The 18,234-nt window shown below is 41.1% G+C and overlaps 1 protein-coding gene across 4 annotated transcripts in view; it reads right to left on the minus strand.

Annotated features, from left to right (window-relative positions):
- Positions 1-18,234, minus strand: part of MYO16 (myosin XVI) — a 374,829-nt gene that overhangs the window by 280,740 nt on the left and 75,855 nt on the right. The window contains exon 1 of one of the 4 annotated variants that reach the window (XM_033052139.1): positions 16,861-17,238. The exons of the other annotated variants lie outside the window; for them this stretch is intronic. Within the exon in view, the coding sequence (XP_032908030.1) occupies positions 16,861-16,888 (28 nt within the window). The 5' untranslated portion in view covers positions 16,889-17,238. Of the gene's footprint in view, positions 1-16,860; positions 17,239-18,234 lie in introns of those variants that run through there. 4 annotated transcript variants of the gene reach the window in all.

Consider the following 18,234-nt stretch of genomic DNA (forward strand, 5'->3'; position numbering starts at 1 on the left):
CATAACGTGGGCGTGATTGTATCCTGTCTAATCTGGGTCACAGGTCAGGAGGCATTTCCAGACAGCAAAGTTGAATCTCTACATATATGTACACACAGGCTCACCTCCCTGCTTGTATTTTGACGTTGCATGTACAGTAATTTCACGACTATAAGGCGTACCATTTTGACTAAATTTTTTCCCCGAACCCGGAAGTGCACCTTATAGACCGGTGCACCTTATAATATGGACAAAGTTGCGAAATTTGCCAAACTGGAAGTGTGAGCCGCAATCGGGGGGGGCGGTGCCGTGGGAGTGCTGAGTCGCGAGAGGGGGCGGGAGCAGGCGGCCATGGCTGGCAGGAGTCGCTCGGGGAGGGAGGGAGCTGCCGCCGGCCCCAGCCCGAGTGCGGGCGGAACAAGAAGCTGGGCGGCGCCACCCCAGGTGTGGGGGCAGGGGGAACGAGAAGCTGGGCAGTGCCGGCCCTGGCCTGGGGGAAACGAGAAGCAGGGCAGCCCTGGCCCGGGGAGAACAAGAAGTGTGAGCACGCAACAGACCCAAGCAGAGCCCACTCGACGGTGGCATCGGAGCAGTGGCGGTACAGCCCAGGCAGCCGTGGCAGTGCTGCCCCTGCAGCCACGGGAAAGCGGCGGCACAGTCGCAGGGAAGTGGGGAGAAGCGGCGCAGCCGCCGTGGGGAAGCGGTGACAAGCAGCACGGCAGCGGGAAAGCGGCAAGAAGTGCCACTGCCACCGGCTGGGGGGAAGCCAGGACGCAGCGCGGCCGTGCAGTGGGAGCCGGGAGCCGTGCCAGCCGGCGCCGCGGGTGGGCAGGAGTGCCGGGGCCCGCTGCATGGGGAGGGCACCTGGGGCTGCGTTTAAAGGCTACACCGATCTTTGAAAAATGTTTGCAAATTGAGCACCTGCCAGTAATTCATTACTTTGTTGCATGCCGCGCGGCTCCTCGCGGCTAAAAAAAAAAATGCGCCTTATAGTCCGGTGCACCTTATATGATCTACAAAATTGCGAAATTTGCCAGCTCCCAGGGGGTGCGCCTTATAGTCCAGTGCACCTTATGGTCATGAAATTACTGTAACTTTTCATTAAAGGCAAGCACACGATCAAACTGTTGACATTGCTTAACGCAGCAAGACTCTCAAATAAGGTGACATGGAATGATGGTGCATAATGCTTAAAATTACAAATTTCAATATAATAAGAGACATGCTTATCTTTATTTATGCAAACATGCTGATTTTTTTAATATTTTAAACAATAAATAAATAAAATTCCGGGTATTTGAAAGACTATGGTCTTTATAGCATTGAAACAAAATGTAGAGGGTTTAAGGTACCTGGAAAAATGGTAATCTGAGATTCTGAGAAGGTATCTGCTTGACACTGCTACCAAAACAATAGTCTTTAAGCAGTTTAATCTTACTAAAGGAAAAGGGGTAAAAAACCTTCCGAAATATATACTGTGCTCAGTTTGGGTCCTCTGATGCTTAGTCCTTATCTTGGTCTATTTTTGCTAAAGATATGCTATCGGCCCATTTTCACAACTGCAATTAATCATCTACATTCTAATTTAGATAACTGAAATTGTCCTGAATTGCAGAAAGATAAAATATTTCAAAATTTCATTGACTTCAATAATTGTTTGAATGGATTAGCATTCATTCAACAAAATAAAGACAGTACTATTGTCCAACACTTTTAATATTGGTTAGCTAACCACAACCATAGTACTAACAAAGATATGTGGGAAAGGCATGCAATGAGCAGCAAGTGCTTTGGCACCTACAGGGTCAGATACACAGATGGTGTAAATCAGTGCAGCTCCATCCAGTTCAAAAAGCTACATTAATGTGCACTCCTAGTTTGGCAACAGAAGTCAGACTAGAAATTAAAGCACTGGCCCTTTCAGTAATGCACTTTGCTGTTATACATAACGACATTATTATACAGGAGGTTTTTATTCTAATAGCAATGTATATTATTTAAATTTATTATGCTGAATTATAAATAAAATGTTATTAGTATTTATGAAGCTAAGATGAATTCCATATGAAATTAGTGATATAAATACTACTGCATAACTGAACTCATTGTGTCTGAACCACAGATCAATACATTTTTTGCAGGTGCTCTCTTCAGAAATCAAAAGTTATTACGTATTTTCTACTGATCTTACAGTTTCCAAAAGAAATGTGGCTAAGAACAGTCACAGGAAAGGCTAGCCTAGTTTAAATCCATCTCAAATTGAAACATTAAGGCCAGCATCAAAATACTTGGATTTGAAAATCCTTTGTTCAGCACAGGGAAAATTACTCACCATTTGAACAGCCTCTCCATTACTTTTATTAAGCTGTGAGTGAAGTGTCGTGCTTGCAGCCACTCAGCCTGACTTCCATAGCTGAAACGCTTCCATCAGGTCAGTACAGATCTGCTCACTGTAGCAATGGACTTCATCCTTTTTCTTTTTCCTTGGTTCCCCTTCCCACCCCAAAAGTAGATAATCATGAGGGAGCAGTATAAATGTAAACTGTTTACCTTGTAAGGAACGTAAAGTATTCAATTAACTCCAAGTCCTCTAAGAATAAATTACATTGCTGTAAAGGAGCTGATGTGCTTCTCCTATTCTTGGCTCCACAGAGCTTCTTTTAGATGTAATTAGAAAGTCAGGGCTCTTAAATGACCTGATACACAAAGCTTCCTCAATTTCTGCTTAACACCCAATTCTGTCGTTGCTGAAGAGCAATCCTGAGCACATTCAAGCAGCCACCCTCTTATAAAATCCTACTCCTGTATGCTGTTCTTCAAGAGCCTTTCGATGTGACTAGACTGGTAAGTAGGAACTGCAATCAATTTCCAGCTTGATACCAAGGAAAAGTTATTTATCAGATGCTATTTATCAACTCTACAGGCTTCCTAATAGACTCTATTGTCTATCTATCAGTGATTCGGTGAAGTTACACTGGCATTTTCTAAAACTTTATTATATTTAAATCAAAAAATCAACCAATTTGGGATCTTGCCACTGTAGTGAGAGAAGAGAGTCTGAATAATAACTAATTAAATATAACAGAGGGCTCTTCACTGTCATTTGTGATTTATGCCATGTAGCAGTCTGTGACATACGGAGATTTTATGTTCTAGGTAAAATTCATTAACTGTGTGCCAGTTTATTCAACAAATGCAGCCAAACTGCTTGCCTGTGCATTAGCCCTCAGAGTAATAAAAACCAGGTTTCAAATACATATGATACATATGTATGGAGTTCTCATTTTTTAGAAACACAAAAAAATTATTTTCTTTTGTCTGCTTTTAATGTACAGGGAATTCACAAGTATGAGTGGTCTGAAAGAAAGTCTGTATGTCCCAGAGCAGCAGTCTTCATCTGTGGATCACATCCAGAAACTACAGGAATGCAAGCAAAATGAACATTCATGATCTGGTCAAGCTCATACTATTTATTTTGGTAAAGCTATCTCCAGCTCCTCTCTACTGCCATTATCCTTCTGTACTCCCTTGAAGGATGAGACAAAGGTGCAGTCTGGATTCCCACAAAACACAGCATACTTAAAATAATTTCTCCTGCAAACATCAGAACCTTTTGTGAAACAAACTAAGACATCATTTCTGCTCTGGAGCACAGGAGTTTCCAACTAGAAAGACTGCACAGTCTCAGATATGAGTAAAACACATTAATCCATTCATCTCATAGAATATCCCAGATGGGCTTTTTGGAGATGATAGTCTGTGCTCAAGGTGGATTCAGGGCTTTATTGTAGTAACTTTAAATAATGAGATTCAGACAATAGGTTGAAATAGTTGAATCACTGCTCTTTTGGAATTTAAGTCTTTTGAGCAATCAGCCACAAAACTGCCTGACCAAAAAAGAGAAAAAGAAGGGAAAAAAAAGAAAAAGCTTGATAGTTAAATGTTATATACCAGCTCGTGTTCGCTAGTGAAGGTTCATGCAGAACAAATTGAACACATCTAGACAGCACAGCATATAGTCCTAGTTGCCCTTTGATTTTGCTGTGTTCTTGTGCTCTAAGATATAATTATCTTTTTTTGTGGCTTCCAAATTTCACAGTGTCTAAAGTGAAGACTGCACTGCAACATAGGAGAAAGATATTTTACAACATAAACCAAAATATGTATATAGATATGTTCTAGTAAGCAGTAGGAGGGTATATGTAGGCAGGGAAGAGTATTTGAGGCTACAAAACCCTTTGAAATAGATAAAAGACTGCACAGGGCATAGAACACAATTTGGGGGTGTTTCATCTGCCCAGTCTATTGGGAGGGGTCTCTAGATACCATCTGTAGCCTTTGCCATAGAGAGGGCTAGTAGAGACACTTCAAAAAATGATCCAGTGAGCTAAATAACACTACAGTAGAACACCAGCAGTCCAATGCCTTTCCTTCATTGTTTATGAATCATAGACACACCCTCTGAAGGTTGTTCCACCACCACCTTACCTGCCTTTTGTTTGCAGCAATGTAAGTGGTGAAAAGTGTGCATGGCATTGTTTTTCACCTAAACACTGTGGTTTGACTCCAGCCACCAAACCCCTCATAGCTGCTCAGTCACTCTCCCACTAGTAGAACTGGGGAGAGACTAGGAAGGGTAAAAGAGAACTCACGGGTTGAAATACAGTTTGACCGGGAAAGCTAAAGTTGCATACACAAGCAAAGTAAAAAGAAATTCATTCACTGCTTCCCATGGTTGGACAGATGTTCAGCCATCCCCAGGAGAGCAAGACCCCATCACGTGTAATGGTTACTTGGGAAGACAAACAACATCACTCCAAATGCACGTCCTTCCTCCTTTTCCTCCCTACTTTCTATGATGAGCATGAGGTCCTGTGGTCTGGAATATCCCTTTGGTCAGCTGGGGTTACCTGTCCTGGCTGTGTCTCCTCTCAATCTCCCACACACCAACAATTTCTACCCACTGTGGCTGTATGAAAAGCAAAAAAGACCTTGGCTCTGTGTTAGTCCTGCTCAGAAACATCTGTACACTATCAGCCTTGTGTTCAGCACAAATCCAAAACAAAACCCTATCCTAGACACTGTGAAGGAAATTAACTCTACCCCAGCTGAAACCAGCACATCAAGAACAAACTTGTAGCATGCTTAAATTTCCTAGCAAGGTACTCGACATTACTCAGTACCTTGTGCGGCAAGAGAGAATGGCTTGTAAGCTAAACCTGACATCCATATAGTAGAAAAGCCACATTATAATTTCCAACAGTAAAGAAATAGTTGTACAACACTACTAGGCAATGTACTACTCACTTGATTGAATAAATCATGTAAAGATGAACCTGGTTTTGAAATATTTTCTTGCAACTGGATAACAGGTTTGGAAATTACCATGAGAAGAAAAATGCACACACACAAATAACATAAACACAAAAACTTTGTTTCCTTTGAAAGATCAAAGCAAAATATGCTTATAAGTTTTCCAAAGTTTAATGATGGAGCAGCATTTTTTTTTTTTTTTTTAATAAATAGTCCAAGTTCCTATGTCAGGATCTGAAGAGAGAATTTAAAGCAATCAGAAAACAACAGTCATCTGATTAACACTGACTGTGCTAACACATTTAAAATATGTAACTATATACGGACAACTTTGAAAAGAAAACAAGTTGGCTGTTTGCTAACCCTTGTAAGTTTTGGATCTATGAATTTATGACACTTTTTCTTTGGCATTTTCAGAAGCAAGTAATGCATATTTGTTAGAATAATATACTAATTAATGCTTGTCACTTGTAAAGCCTGTGAGGAAACAGCATCAGAATATTTGGTCATATTTGAATAACCCAAATTGCTGTAAATCACACCAAGAACAAGTAAAACTCAAGAAGCTCCAAATCAGAAGGTAAAATGAGAATGAAGAACTGGGCTTGCCAAATAACAACAGAGAAAGAGAAGAAGGAATAGATGAGAAGCCTTCCAGAAAAAAATAACTCCTTTCTAGTCCTTGCACAGACATAGCTGTCTTTATTTGACTGCAATTTAAGACTTATGAAGTGACAATTTAGCTTTGATGATAACAGTTATTTCCTTATAGTGCATTAAATTAAGATGTAATAATACATGGATCTCTAGCCCTCAATTTCAGATATAGGATAGGGAGAATGAAAGCACGTGCACCTGGGAAGAGATGCACCAGAAAATTCTTCCTGCCATCACAGTATAATGTAAGAGTTTTGTTACACAGCTACTTACCACAATAGTCAGTGAAAAACACTAAGACTGTTCTTAACGTTGCTAATCTGAAATTTGGGAAAGTGAACTACCACATTGGTGAACAGTGAGAGGAAGCCAAAATTACAGCTGCTACACCTCAAGGGTACTGAAAAAATTGAACAGCAGCAGCAACAACCAACTGCTTAAATAAAGAAACAAAAAATTAGATTGTTTCAAAACCTGTTCTTTTATCATAGACATTCTCATATATCACTATGAAGTCATCAAATATGCCAGGGCTCAAGACTCATACAGCATATGAGAATTACAAAAAAAATAGGAGGAAAACACATAAATCAAAATTTGCAAAAACCTGCATATATATAAAAGCTAGTAAAGAACTATGTGAATCAAGACAAAGAAGATATTGAGTATCATACATCATAGAGAGTTAAAAGTCAAAAAGGAAACAGTGGTTCACAGACCTAACCATAAGGACTGGCAAGCACACAGAAAATTCTATGCCAAGTGAACTGTGGTTCTACATGCAATCTAATAATTTACAGAGATTACTGTAAAGTAAAAGCAGATGGAGAAGTAGTTTACCACACAGCGGAGCTCACAAAAATTCTGCAGCAGGGCTAATATGTAGGGCTTTGGTCACTCTCCTGTGCACATCAAGGGACTGCCATCTCCATTTTCAAATAGCAAGAGGATTGGAAACTGGCCCTTCTCCATTCTGCAGAAAGGCAACTTATCTGGAATATTGCATTCAATTCTAGACAGTCAAATTGGAGCAGTTCAAAAGAAACTACCACAAATGGTTTTGGGGCCTGAGGGACTGATTTATGAGGAAAGATGAAAAGAATTAAATATGCATAGCTTAGCTAAGCAGTGACTAAGGAGAGAAAAGTTAACAGAAATTTAAAGAGTGAAAGGGAAAAAGAAGGGTTATACACCATAAAAATGAATATGGAACAATAAAATGAATTTAATATAGTGCAAATTTAGGCAGAGTACCAAGACAAAAATAACACACATGGATGAGGTTAGCAGGTAAGATCACAAGATTCTTTGTTTAGTGTACTGGGTAGACAGCACACAAAATCAACAACACAGGCACAGCAGCTCTGTTTTTCTGACACTCAGGTCAGCTTCTTCACTCAGTTCTGACATGTCCAAATGGCCCTGTAAAGCTCTGAAAGGAGAACCTCCAAGTAAACCAAAGAACTAACCCATGAGCATTTCTGGCTTGTGAAGCTGCACCACCAGCATCTGAAAGGCTTCTCTCCCTTGCACTGGCAGGGTAATTGCTGGGTATGTCCCAGGCAAGCCTGGCTAAGGCTAGAAGGTCAAGGATGATTGCTAGTAAGAGCTCGATCTTCATGGGTAAGTGAGAATGAAAGGTTTAGTGGCTTTCCTGACCACAGTGTTTACAACAGTCTCTAAGGTCACTTTCCACAGCTACCATCAAGCACTTGTGGCCATATGCTACCACAGGACAGCTGCATGGGCATGGAAACAGAAGGGAAGATAAGCATTATAACATTTAATTGTGAATACATGCAACAATGTTCTTTCTGGGTTAAATCCAAATGGGTATAGATGGTTGATAACTCAAAAAAGAGGAAGAGGAAGAAGAGAAAGAAGATAAAGTAGAGGAAGAAGAGGAAGCGGAAGAAACTGAACAGCTTGATCTCATTTGACCAACTGAAAAAAGCAGAGTGTCAAAGGGATGGACTAGTCTACACAAATCTTCAGGCACCTTTACTGAAGAAATAACTGGATAAACATAAGTGGTTTTACAAATGTTGAAGAAATTGAAGTAGAAATCAAACAAATTATTATTGCAACTCTGAGATTACTGCTCACAAGAAAGAAAAATGTCACTCCAAGACAAAATAAATCTATATACTCATTGCCGATTAAGAGGAATTAAACCATTTAGTTCGCCTAAAAAGCTTTGCTTTTCACAACTATGTCTATATGATTTATATACACCACTTCTGCAACTAACATTAGTACTGCAGCTAACAGAATCAAATAATTGTGTTGAAAAGAAAGCATCTGAAAAACAAGCTGTTCAAGTCACGAGCAACCTGAATAAAAAATGTCTCTTCTTTCACATAAAATTATTGTTGAATAAGGAATGCATTTTTCTAACATTTTTAGAGCCTCCTGCAATAAGCTACCTAAAAACAAAAAAACACTTCTTCCCAAAAAGAGAGAAAAAAAAGAGGAAATTTCTACATGTCTGCTTCCCTCCTCTCTCAGTTTAGATGTCAACACTTACAAAACTTTTCACAGGAGAAAGCTTTGATTCCTTTTATAGGAAAAGGATCACATTTGAAAGCTACCAATTAACTCTCAAAATATGACCTTAATACACTGCTCTATTTTCTGTAGATGCCTTTACAAGGTCCCATATATATTTTATGTGTTGTACTTCATAACAAGATTTGCACCACAGCAGGAGTCCACCAACCTGAGGTGGCATGGCCTAGATCTACTGCCTGTCTATGTGCTCTGAATGCTGCTTCCATCTTCTCTGAAATGTCATCCTGCACAGAGACATTCACAGGAGGATTTACAGCCAAAGATAACAGATTTTATCTTTTTCCCTTTTTTCTAAGAACATTTTTTGTTTTAAAATCAACTATGAAATGAAAGAGAGTAAAGTATACTTCCAACAGGAGCGTCCACATTCTAGCTGGATGAAAAGCTAATAATAAATGAGCAAATGCTCTAATGCACTGTGTGTGGTGCCCTCCTGTCCACACACCTTGCCAGATCCCATTCTTACCTCAAAAAGGTTTAAAGTGGACTAAGTCGGGGCTGTCTGAATCACCTTACAGATGGGGGAAAGTTGTCAGGGACTGCTGTCTTTCAATGTACAAGAATGGAAATGGCAAGAAAACCAGTTCTGGCCACACTACTCGCATTTGTGCTCTGCAAGTGATACCACACTGACCCATCTGTTAGCTGAAGGGATGTGCAGCAGCCAAAACTTGCAGATTTCTCTTAGTAGGTCTTATATTGCTCAAGGCATTTGCTCAAAAGCAAACAAATGGAAAGTATCTCTTGTAATAAACAAACAGCATTTTTCTTTATTGGTGGGGTTCCTTTATGATATATTTAAAAACTTGCATTAGGACAGCTCTTTATTTGCTCCAAACCAAACTAAGCTTTTGCTGACGTAATTATTGTCATTTATTTAACAACAAATTAGAATTTCATGATTACAAGCTGCACTGACTATAAGCCGCATCTCCAGGTGTTGGCAAACATTTCGTTCTTTGTCCATAAATAAGCCACACTCAATTATAAGCCACTCTGTCTTTCGCAGCGAGGACCCACGTGCAACAAAGTTGACAAATAGCAACAGCATTGCAGCATGGCGGGGTTTACTGGCTCGGCTCAGGCTGTGAGGGCTTGGCGCTGCCACTCGGCGGGGCCACTTGGGGCCGGCCGCCGCCACCGCTGGGCTCGCTCGCCCCGGTGCCACGGTGGCAGAGGGGGCACAGAGCCCGCCGGCAGCACAAGGGGATGGGAGCCCCCTGTCTCCCCCCGAGCCGCGGCAATGGCAGCACGGAGCCCCCCGCCCTCCCCCCGAGCCGCGGGGCCAGCAGGAGAGAGCCCCCGCCTCTCCCCCCGCATGCTGCCTGCACTGACCCGGCTCCACCCGCCGCGCAACAGTGTAAGCAATGTGTAACAATTGCATAAATGCCGGGTTTTACTGGCGAGTGCTTGACCTTGACAGTTTGCCCTGACTCAATTTGCACTTCCGGGGTTGAAAATGTCAGAGAATTATTCACATATTAGCCGCTCCTGAGTGTAAGCCGCATTTCCAGTGTAGGAGCAAAATTTTGGTCAAAATGGTGCAGCTTGTAATCGTGAAATTACTGTACTCCAAATAAAAAACATTATAAGGAATTTCTTATAAGCCCTCAGTAAAGTTTTCCACATAAAGTGCTGATTCTTGTCTTTAGGGACAGATTTTTTACAGTGGCAAAAAAATAATGACAAAAAATAACCGGTGGATAACTGGGATTTCCATGAAACTACAATAAATCGAACCCACTGTTAGTTGAATGCAAAGATGGACATTTTTTAGTCTTAAGTTGTCCAAGTTAATATACTGGTTTTTTTGCTGTTATTTCAAAGTGCATTTTTCCAAATACCAATTTAACAAAAAATCATCTTAATAAAATTATTAAATGCTATTCGATGTGATTGTCATTGTTAGGAAAGCTGTTATGGTGAGCTAAGTTTTATTTATTGGAAACACACTTAGCAAATTATTAGACTATTACTACAAATGTACCAAGCTAATCAGCTTATTGACAGCGGAAAATACATTTTTCTAAGTATAACTCCCTATGGCTACATACCAATATAAAATTTGATTTTTATCTCTTTCCTTGCATCCGGTGTCACAAATCTCAAACTTTTTAATATTTAGATTAGGTAGAAAATTAGTTCAAATTTAAAAAATTAATGTTGTATTTTTATCATTGTCACAGGAACTCAGGAATTGGAGAAGAAAAAAACAGATGAACACATCTAACTGATACAGACATACTGTCATTCATAGGTGGTAAATAATATCCTATTTTCCTGTTGGTCCACACTTATCCTGTAATGACAGTGAAAGAGATAAAAGTGTAATAGAAGTAAAATTATTCTAGCTGTGTCTTGATTTGTGTTAAGGTTAGTAAGATAAAATTCATTTGTTCTTAACTGAATAATTAAAAACCTAATACTTTAGATATTTTTCATGACACCTGAATTTTAACTTTTTTTTACAGTTTGTACTGTATCTCACCGATACAGACACACAGTCTGTCAAAATAGAATACAAAATACAGTAAATTCACGAATACAGGCCGCACTGAGTATAAGCCGCATCTCTGGGTGTTGGCAAATATTTTGGTTTTTGTCCATAGATAAGCTGCACCCGAATATAAGCCGCTCTGTCGTTCGCAGCGAGGACCCGCGTGCAATTAGTAACAGAACCGCGGGAGGGCAGGGTTTACTGGCTGAGCTAAGGCTGTGCAGGCTCGGCCTGCTAGGGGCCGCTGACGGGGCCAGGTGGCCCAGCCCGGTGCTGCCGCTCGGGGCCGGCCGCCGCCACTGCCACTGGGCTCGGTCACCCCGGGTCGGCGCTGCCCCGCGGTGGCAGGCAGGGACGGAGCTTCCCCCGCTCCTACGGCAGCGGCGGCGGGCAGGGACGGAGCTTTCCCGCGCCTGTGGCGCCGGCGGCAGGTGCGGACAAAGCACCCCGCCTCCTCCCCGGGCCGCGGCAATGGCTGCGCGGGGCTCCCGTTGACTCCCCGAGACGCGGCAATGGCGGCGCGCGCTATCCCCCCCCTCCCCGGGCCGCGGCAATGGCTGCGCAGGGCTCCTGTCGGCTCCCGGAGCCGCGGCAACGGCAGCGCCCCCCCCCGTCGGCTCCCCGGGCCACGGCACTGGCGGCGCAGCCCCCCCCTCTCCTCCCCGAACTGCGGCAATGGCGGCGCGCCCCCACCCCCCCCCTCCTCCCCTGGGCTGTGGCAGAGGAGGGAAGAAGAGAGCTCTCCCGCCTCTCTCCCCACCCCCTGTGCTGCCTGCAGGGAGCCAGGGCAACACGGTAACACTGTAACAATTGCGAAATGCCGGCTTTTACTGGCAGATGCTTGGCTCGGCACTCTGGCTGGCACGTCTGGGGTTGTAAATGTCAGAAAATTATTCACATATTAGCTGCCCCCGACTATTAGCCGCACTTCCGGGTTTCCACCAAAATTTTTGTCAAATTGCTGCGGCTTGCATTCGTGAAATTACTTTACCATGTATTGTATTAGCAATCTTTTATATATTTTTTCAGTATAAGCTTCTCAAATACCTTTCATCAAAATCTATTTACTCCCCTAGACTTGCTTTATGTGCCTTCACAGGACCTTAAAACTCCCAAGTAGTGGTTCATTTCACAGAGCCACTCCTCCTGCTCTTTCAGGATTCTCAGGGCAGGTGACTCCTGACTCTGCCTCCCACTTTCATTTCCAGCAGGCAGGATCACTCAGTCATGCTAAGCATCTCATTTCAGTAACAATCTTAACCTCATGGCTCAGGTCACAGTGTTATAAGCATGTACAAGGAAAAGGAATTTTTCCCTGCAGCCATGGTGTACTTAGCTCTGTTATTGCAGAAATAAACCGTGACATGAGAGTTAGGAGACACTATCATGAACTATCAACCTAAATAAATGGGATAGGTGCTGAATAAGGGCTGTAACAAACATCTGCTTCTGTTTACAGCTCTCACTTCCACCATCTGCATATTTTTACTATTTAGTCCCTTGACCTCCTCATTGGAGACAGAGGACATGTCCAAGATGTGGCAATTCTCAAGGACACCTAAATATACAACAAATAAATTATTACCACCTCCTGCCTAACCCCAGAATAGAAGAAATACTGTTCATGGGAAAGAGAAAATATTTCAAAACATTTGATAGTCCTCCTATGTCACTAACCATCCAGTGTGACAGAACACCTGTGTGCCACTCTTACTTGGGTCACCACACATCCTGCACATGCTGCCACAGAAGCAAAGGGTTCCTGTGTCACAGATAAGCTACAGGTTTCCAATTCTTCTTTTCAGGCCCCTCTTCTTCTTTGGTCTAAACTACAGTAACTCACTCTACTGAGGCACAGGTGAAAGTTTCACAGGCTGTCTCACCCTAAGAAAGCTGACACGAAGGGATCATATTTCACCCCCAGTGTTACTTCTTCATCCATGGGAGAGTCAAGTTCAAGTCTCCAGCCTTTGAAAATTGAAACTAATGTATCATATCACATCTTTCCCCAACCCTTTCCAAGCTCCATAAGGTTCAGGTAGAGCTACCACTTGATGGACAATCCTTGCTATCTAATCAGCTCCTGAAGGTAATAAGAGATAGACATTGAAGAAAATTATTATGTTTATTTTATACCTTGTTTCAAATTCTGAATTAAATTTACCAATAAACATTTAATCAATATTTCCATCCCAGATCACTGTAGGTATTGGGGTGTAACATAGCATAATTCAGTGGATTTTAATTCATACAGAGGATTTAAAGGAATTGGAAGCAGATAAACCAGAAGGAAGTAGAGGCTGATGTTCAGATTTTATGATCCTAATATTTGAAAAATTCACTTGGCTTGGACTTCTTCTACCAGGCATGACTATAACTCATTCTAGCAATGTTTTTATTCTGTTTGCACTTATGCACCTCTACAGCACTTGCAATGGAAATCAGACTCTGGAGTAACAAACTTAAGCCTCCTTGCTAAAGTACTGTTTTTCTTAGTTACCTATGTAGATCCCTCAGAGGAAGTCCAGAGCAAAGGTAGAAAACCACTGCCATACATATAAATTATGATATTTATATCATAAGCAGATATACAAGAGACAAGACAGCAGCAAGGTGCTGCCTAATTTGCAAAATGACATTTATTTGTACAATCTGTCACACAAGTCATCAAGATAAAATGGTACCCTGCAGCTGGCAGATAATATGTGATACCCTCCTGCAAACCACTGTTCTCTTTTCTAAATACCCACACTCACAGATTGCCAAGGATAAGCCACCAGCACAGACAGGGACAGCTCTGAGCAGCAGCAATACTTGGCTGCAAAAAGGAGATGGGCATGAGCAGTGACAACATGAGCTGCTCCAACAGGCAGACACACATTTGGCTTGTGTGTTAAATGCTGCAGGTGCCAGTTAAAAACAACATGATGGCTGCAGCAGGCGCAGTTCCAGAGCATTACTGGCATGGAAGACCTCACTGGGCATGGTCCCAGAAAATCTGGTTTGACCACACAGCTACTCCTGCTCAGAGTAGGATGGAGTATCCAGAGAATGGCAACAGAGCTGGAGCAGGGTCAGGAGCACAGATCTTATGAAGAGCAGCTGAGGAAGCTGGGGTTGCTTAACTTGGAGGAAAGGAGGCTCAGGGGACACCTTATCACTCTCTGCAATTGCCTTAAAGAAGGCTTTAATGATTCTCTTCTCCCAAGAGACAGGACAGGACAAAATGGCCTCAAGCTGTGCCAGAGGTGGTTTAGACTGGATAGTAGGAAAAATTACTTCACTGAAAGTGTGGTCAACAGTGGAACAGTCTGCCCACGGAATTGGTTGAATTGCAATCCCTGGAACAGTTCAAAAAACATGTAGAGATGGTCCTTGTAGATACGGGGACATGGTTTAGTGGTGGATACGGCAGTGTTAGGATAATGGTTGGACTCCATGATCTTAGAGGTCTTTTCCAACATTAATGATTTTATGAGTCTGTGGTGGACTGGAGAGTGCTTAAAGTTGGATCTTTCCAGTCTGAAATGTCTTATGACAAGATGGTGACCTGTATGATGAAGTACATCTGATTTTCACAGCCTTCTATGTGCTTCTATGAGCAATGCCATGAAAAAATGAAAGAATATTATTAAAATTATACTAATATAATCAGAGAATAGCTATAGCCCTTCTCAGCTCAGATTTCCACACCCAACTCCTACAAAGGTTAAAAAACCAAAATATAAACATATGCAAAAGACAGGTACATAGGACTATAGTTCATAAAACACTAGCTTTTAAGTGTCATAAATTTGTGCCTTTTAGATATTTTGTCTCTACCCCAAAGTAGTCCAAAAGACAGTGCTCTGCCACCATGCTTCCTCTGGATCGGTGTCCTTCCTTTCTGATACAGAAACCAGTGGTGAGATGAACTAAAAGCAAAGTGGGGTGTGAAGAGTCACATTTCAACCACTGTGAGATTCAGCTGCTCTCAGCACATCTCAGAACACTGCTGGTGCTGCAACTGTGCACGCAGCCCTGGCCCATCCTTGATCCCAGCTGTCTGCCAAACACAAATATCTGCAACATATTGGTATGTTAATCAAAGAATAGCGCTCAGGGGAGCATTGCAGAGGAAATGCTTCTCCTTCACTAATTACAGGTAGAAATGGAACCACTTTTGCCAATTCTGAGGAGCATGGGCAGTGAAAAAACTCCTGTCAGGTTCCAGCCACCATCCGTTGTCTTCTAAAGGACACTATTTGGGAAGAAAAGAGCTGTGGGGTAAAACACCCCGATCCACTGAGAAAGCACTAATCAAAATTCCAAATCTGAAGAACAGGAAACAAATATTGACAAAATTGAGGCTGTACATTCACCTTTCCCCCTGCTAGTCCTCCATCTCTTCAATCAATGCAATGAACATTCCAATTAGTCACCATTTACTTCCTTTTAACAGAAGAACCTCAGGGTCATCCTCATATCTTTCCTATAGTTTCACTGAAGAGTTACTCATTTAATATGCAATTGACACATGCCTATCTAGATTTGCTACAATTTTACTGTAAGAGTAATTTTAAAGTGAATAAAGAACAAACAATACTTTTTTGACATCTTCAAGATAGTTATGTTGCACATTCCTCATTTGCATTTATCAAATCTCAATACAAGCTCAAAGACTTATTTCTAGAATGTACCTTTTAAACTGTGCAGTAAAACTGATCTGTGCTTCCCTGCATGAACAGGGAATTGTAACTCGCACAAGTATTAAAAGCAGTCCATACACCAGTCCTGTCAAATCCAGACAAGAAGAAATCCATATAAATAATTTTTACTTGAATTACTAAAATACTTCCAAGGCACCTTAATTTCATATTAAGACAGCAAAAAAACACATTACTTGTTTATTAACTATAACACAGTGTTTTTAAAATATTTTCAAAATGTCCTTGGTACACTTAAGTGATCAAAGACTATGATCTGGAGAGAAAAACCTTTTACAGCAGCCTGGTATTTAACATGCAAAAACTCTGCCATAATCATTAAAGTCGGAAGTTTTCTAAATCCTTCAGTAAAAAAATATCTGTGGCTATTGAACTATTACTGGCTGTCCAAAACAAGCACTTAAAGAATAATTCATTTCTCTGATGTAAACCCAGCAATTCCCACTCAGACTCTGGATGCTTTCAAAGGCAAACCCTAAAAGATTGAAAAATGTGCAGCTAGGAAGACAAGCAGTCTTGGAAAAAAAAATGCTGTTAGGAATTTCCTCTGCAATGAATCAAATACATTTAGCATAGATCCCAGTTTCAGGATGTCTTTAAGGAGGCAAGCTTGCATGATTCAAGGTTAAAAGTTCATTATTATTTTTTAAAGTCTGTCACATCAAATAGCTAAATATTTTGATAAGGAGGGGATAGAAGCATTTGATCTACAGTAGATGATGAACTGGGCTCATAATTATAAAGCTATTCTCATTTTTATATCCTTGCAAAGTGTGAGAGCCATGTTCCAAGGTTGTCCTTAAAGGCGTCCTTAACATAATGCTGTCAATGACGTTTCTTCTTTTCGGACATTCCATTCTTTGGTGATTAATTTGAACAAAAGTTTTAAAAGCTGATCATTATGAAGTTCAGAATGAGAGCATTATTACACAGACAATGAAGTTACCACAGAACAGAGGAGAGAAAGAAACACTAGGCTCTGCCTATATATTCACATGCAAAGTAACAACTCCCCTTCCCTACTACTATGTTGACATCATGCAGCATCTGCCTTTGACTTTTTGCATATGCAATGAAAAGACACACCTCAGAAAATAAAGACAGTTTAAAAAGCAAAATAACCATTTTGTTACTTACAGCATTTGATAAAATGGTAATGAGACATTCTTTCATCTCAGGCTGTAGTCTTGCTACAGGTTTCAGCATTCTCTTCTTCTACAACTGTCATGCCCAGAAAATGCATTATTTAAAGCCCTTCCTCAGGTATCCAGTACCCCTCAGAATACATTATTTAGCGTAGGTTCTGTTCCAGGATCTTGCAGAGGCTTCTAAGTCACCCTCACCCGGCTGCTGGAGTTACGATAAACCTCTGTGCGTCTTGAACCATGACTACTGCACGTGCTATTGTAGCACAATTGATTGACACTGCTCCTAATCCCACATCCCCAGGAATAGAAAGATTTAATTGGTGTGCACTTGCAGCCACATTCTTCCAGCACTGAGGTGTGCTGCTGCACTGCGGCTTTCACAGTCCTGCCAGTTAATGGCTTTTCAATAGCTTTCAAATGGCAGCAAACTAAGCTTGATGAGTGGGCTCGAATGAAATAGCAGAACAGGGGATCTTAAATTTTATTTGTGCATGTTGTTCGTGTGCCAAACGCGACCAGATTTTTAGCTAGTACTAAACCAGGATTATTTTTAGCTGCCACCAGTTGCTGTGTGAATAGGAAATTGATATAGGATGCCAAAAATAACCATCTTTTAGCATCACAGATAATTTTTCAGTATGTTATAAGGTAAAAATCAAGATAGAGCTTACAGCCATCTTAAGACTCTCATGGTTTATGCATGGATTAATTTACATTGAGCTAAAAACATGCTTGTGTATACATTCCTTGGTATGTTCCTGTTCTATCATTTCTTTGTATTACATTGCATCCTTTTTACAGATGGAATATTTATGTCAGGAGACAAAAACTGCAAGCTCTGCATGGTTTATATCATGATTATGCGCATGTTATCTAATGACATTTAAATCACTGATTGCAAGACAAAAAGCCTAAGAAAATGCATCACTAAGAACAAGTCCGTACAATTATTTATCACACTGTAGAATAACAAGTCAACATACACTGACGCATTACCCAGTTTCGGATTAAGGACACACAAAAGGCAGACCTGCATTGTATTTTAAACACCCAGGCTGCAGCATCCTCTGAGAACAATTCCTGCATTACTTTGCCAGGAACAGTTGTCCATGAATTTGGTTACTACTTCCGTGAGAAACCGACAGCTGAACAGCAGCAAAATATTTCTACAGTATCAAAAAATCATTTAAGAAAACTGTATTCTATTTGCTTACCATGCATAAAGCTTAACACAGTCAACAATCCACCGAGTGAGAGCTCTTGTAAAGAAAAACTGGTAGCCCAGCCATATTTAAATCTTTTATTCATCTGAAAAGGTTCTCACCTGCTATTTTGTACACATAACATTTTTAACAGCTACAGT

This window comes from Catharus ustulatus, chromosome 2 (genome assembly GCF_009819885.2).
Source record: "Catharus ustulatus isolate bCatUst1 chromosome 2, bCatUst1.pri.v2, whole genome shotgun sequence".
NCBI classification, from domain to species: domain Eukaryota; kingdom Metazoa; phylum Chordata; class Aves; order Passeriformes; family Turdidae; genus Catharus; species Catharus ustulatus.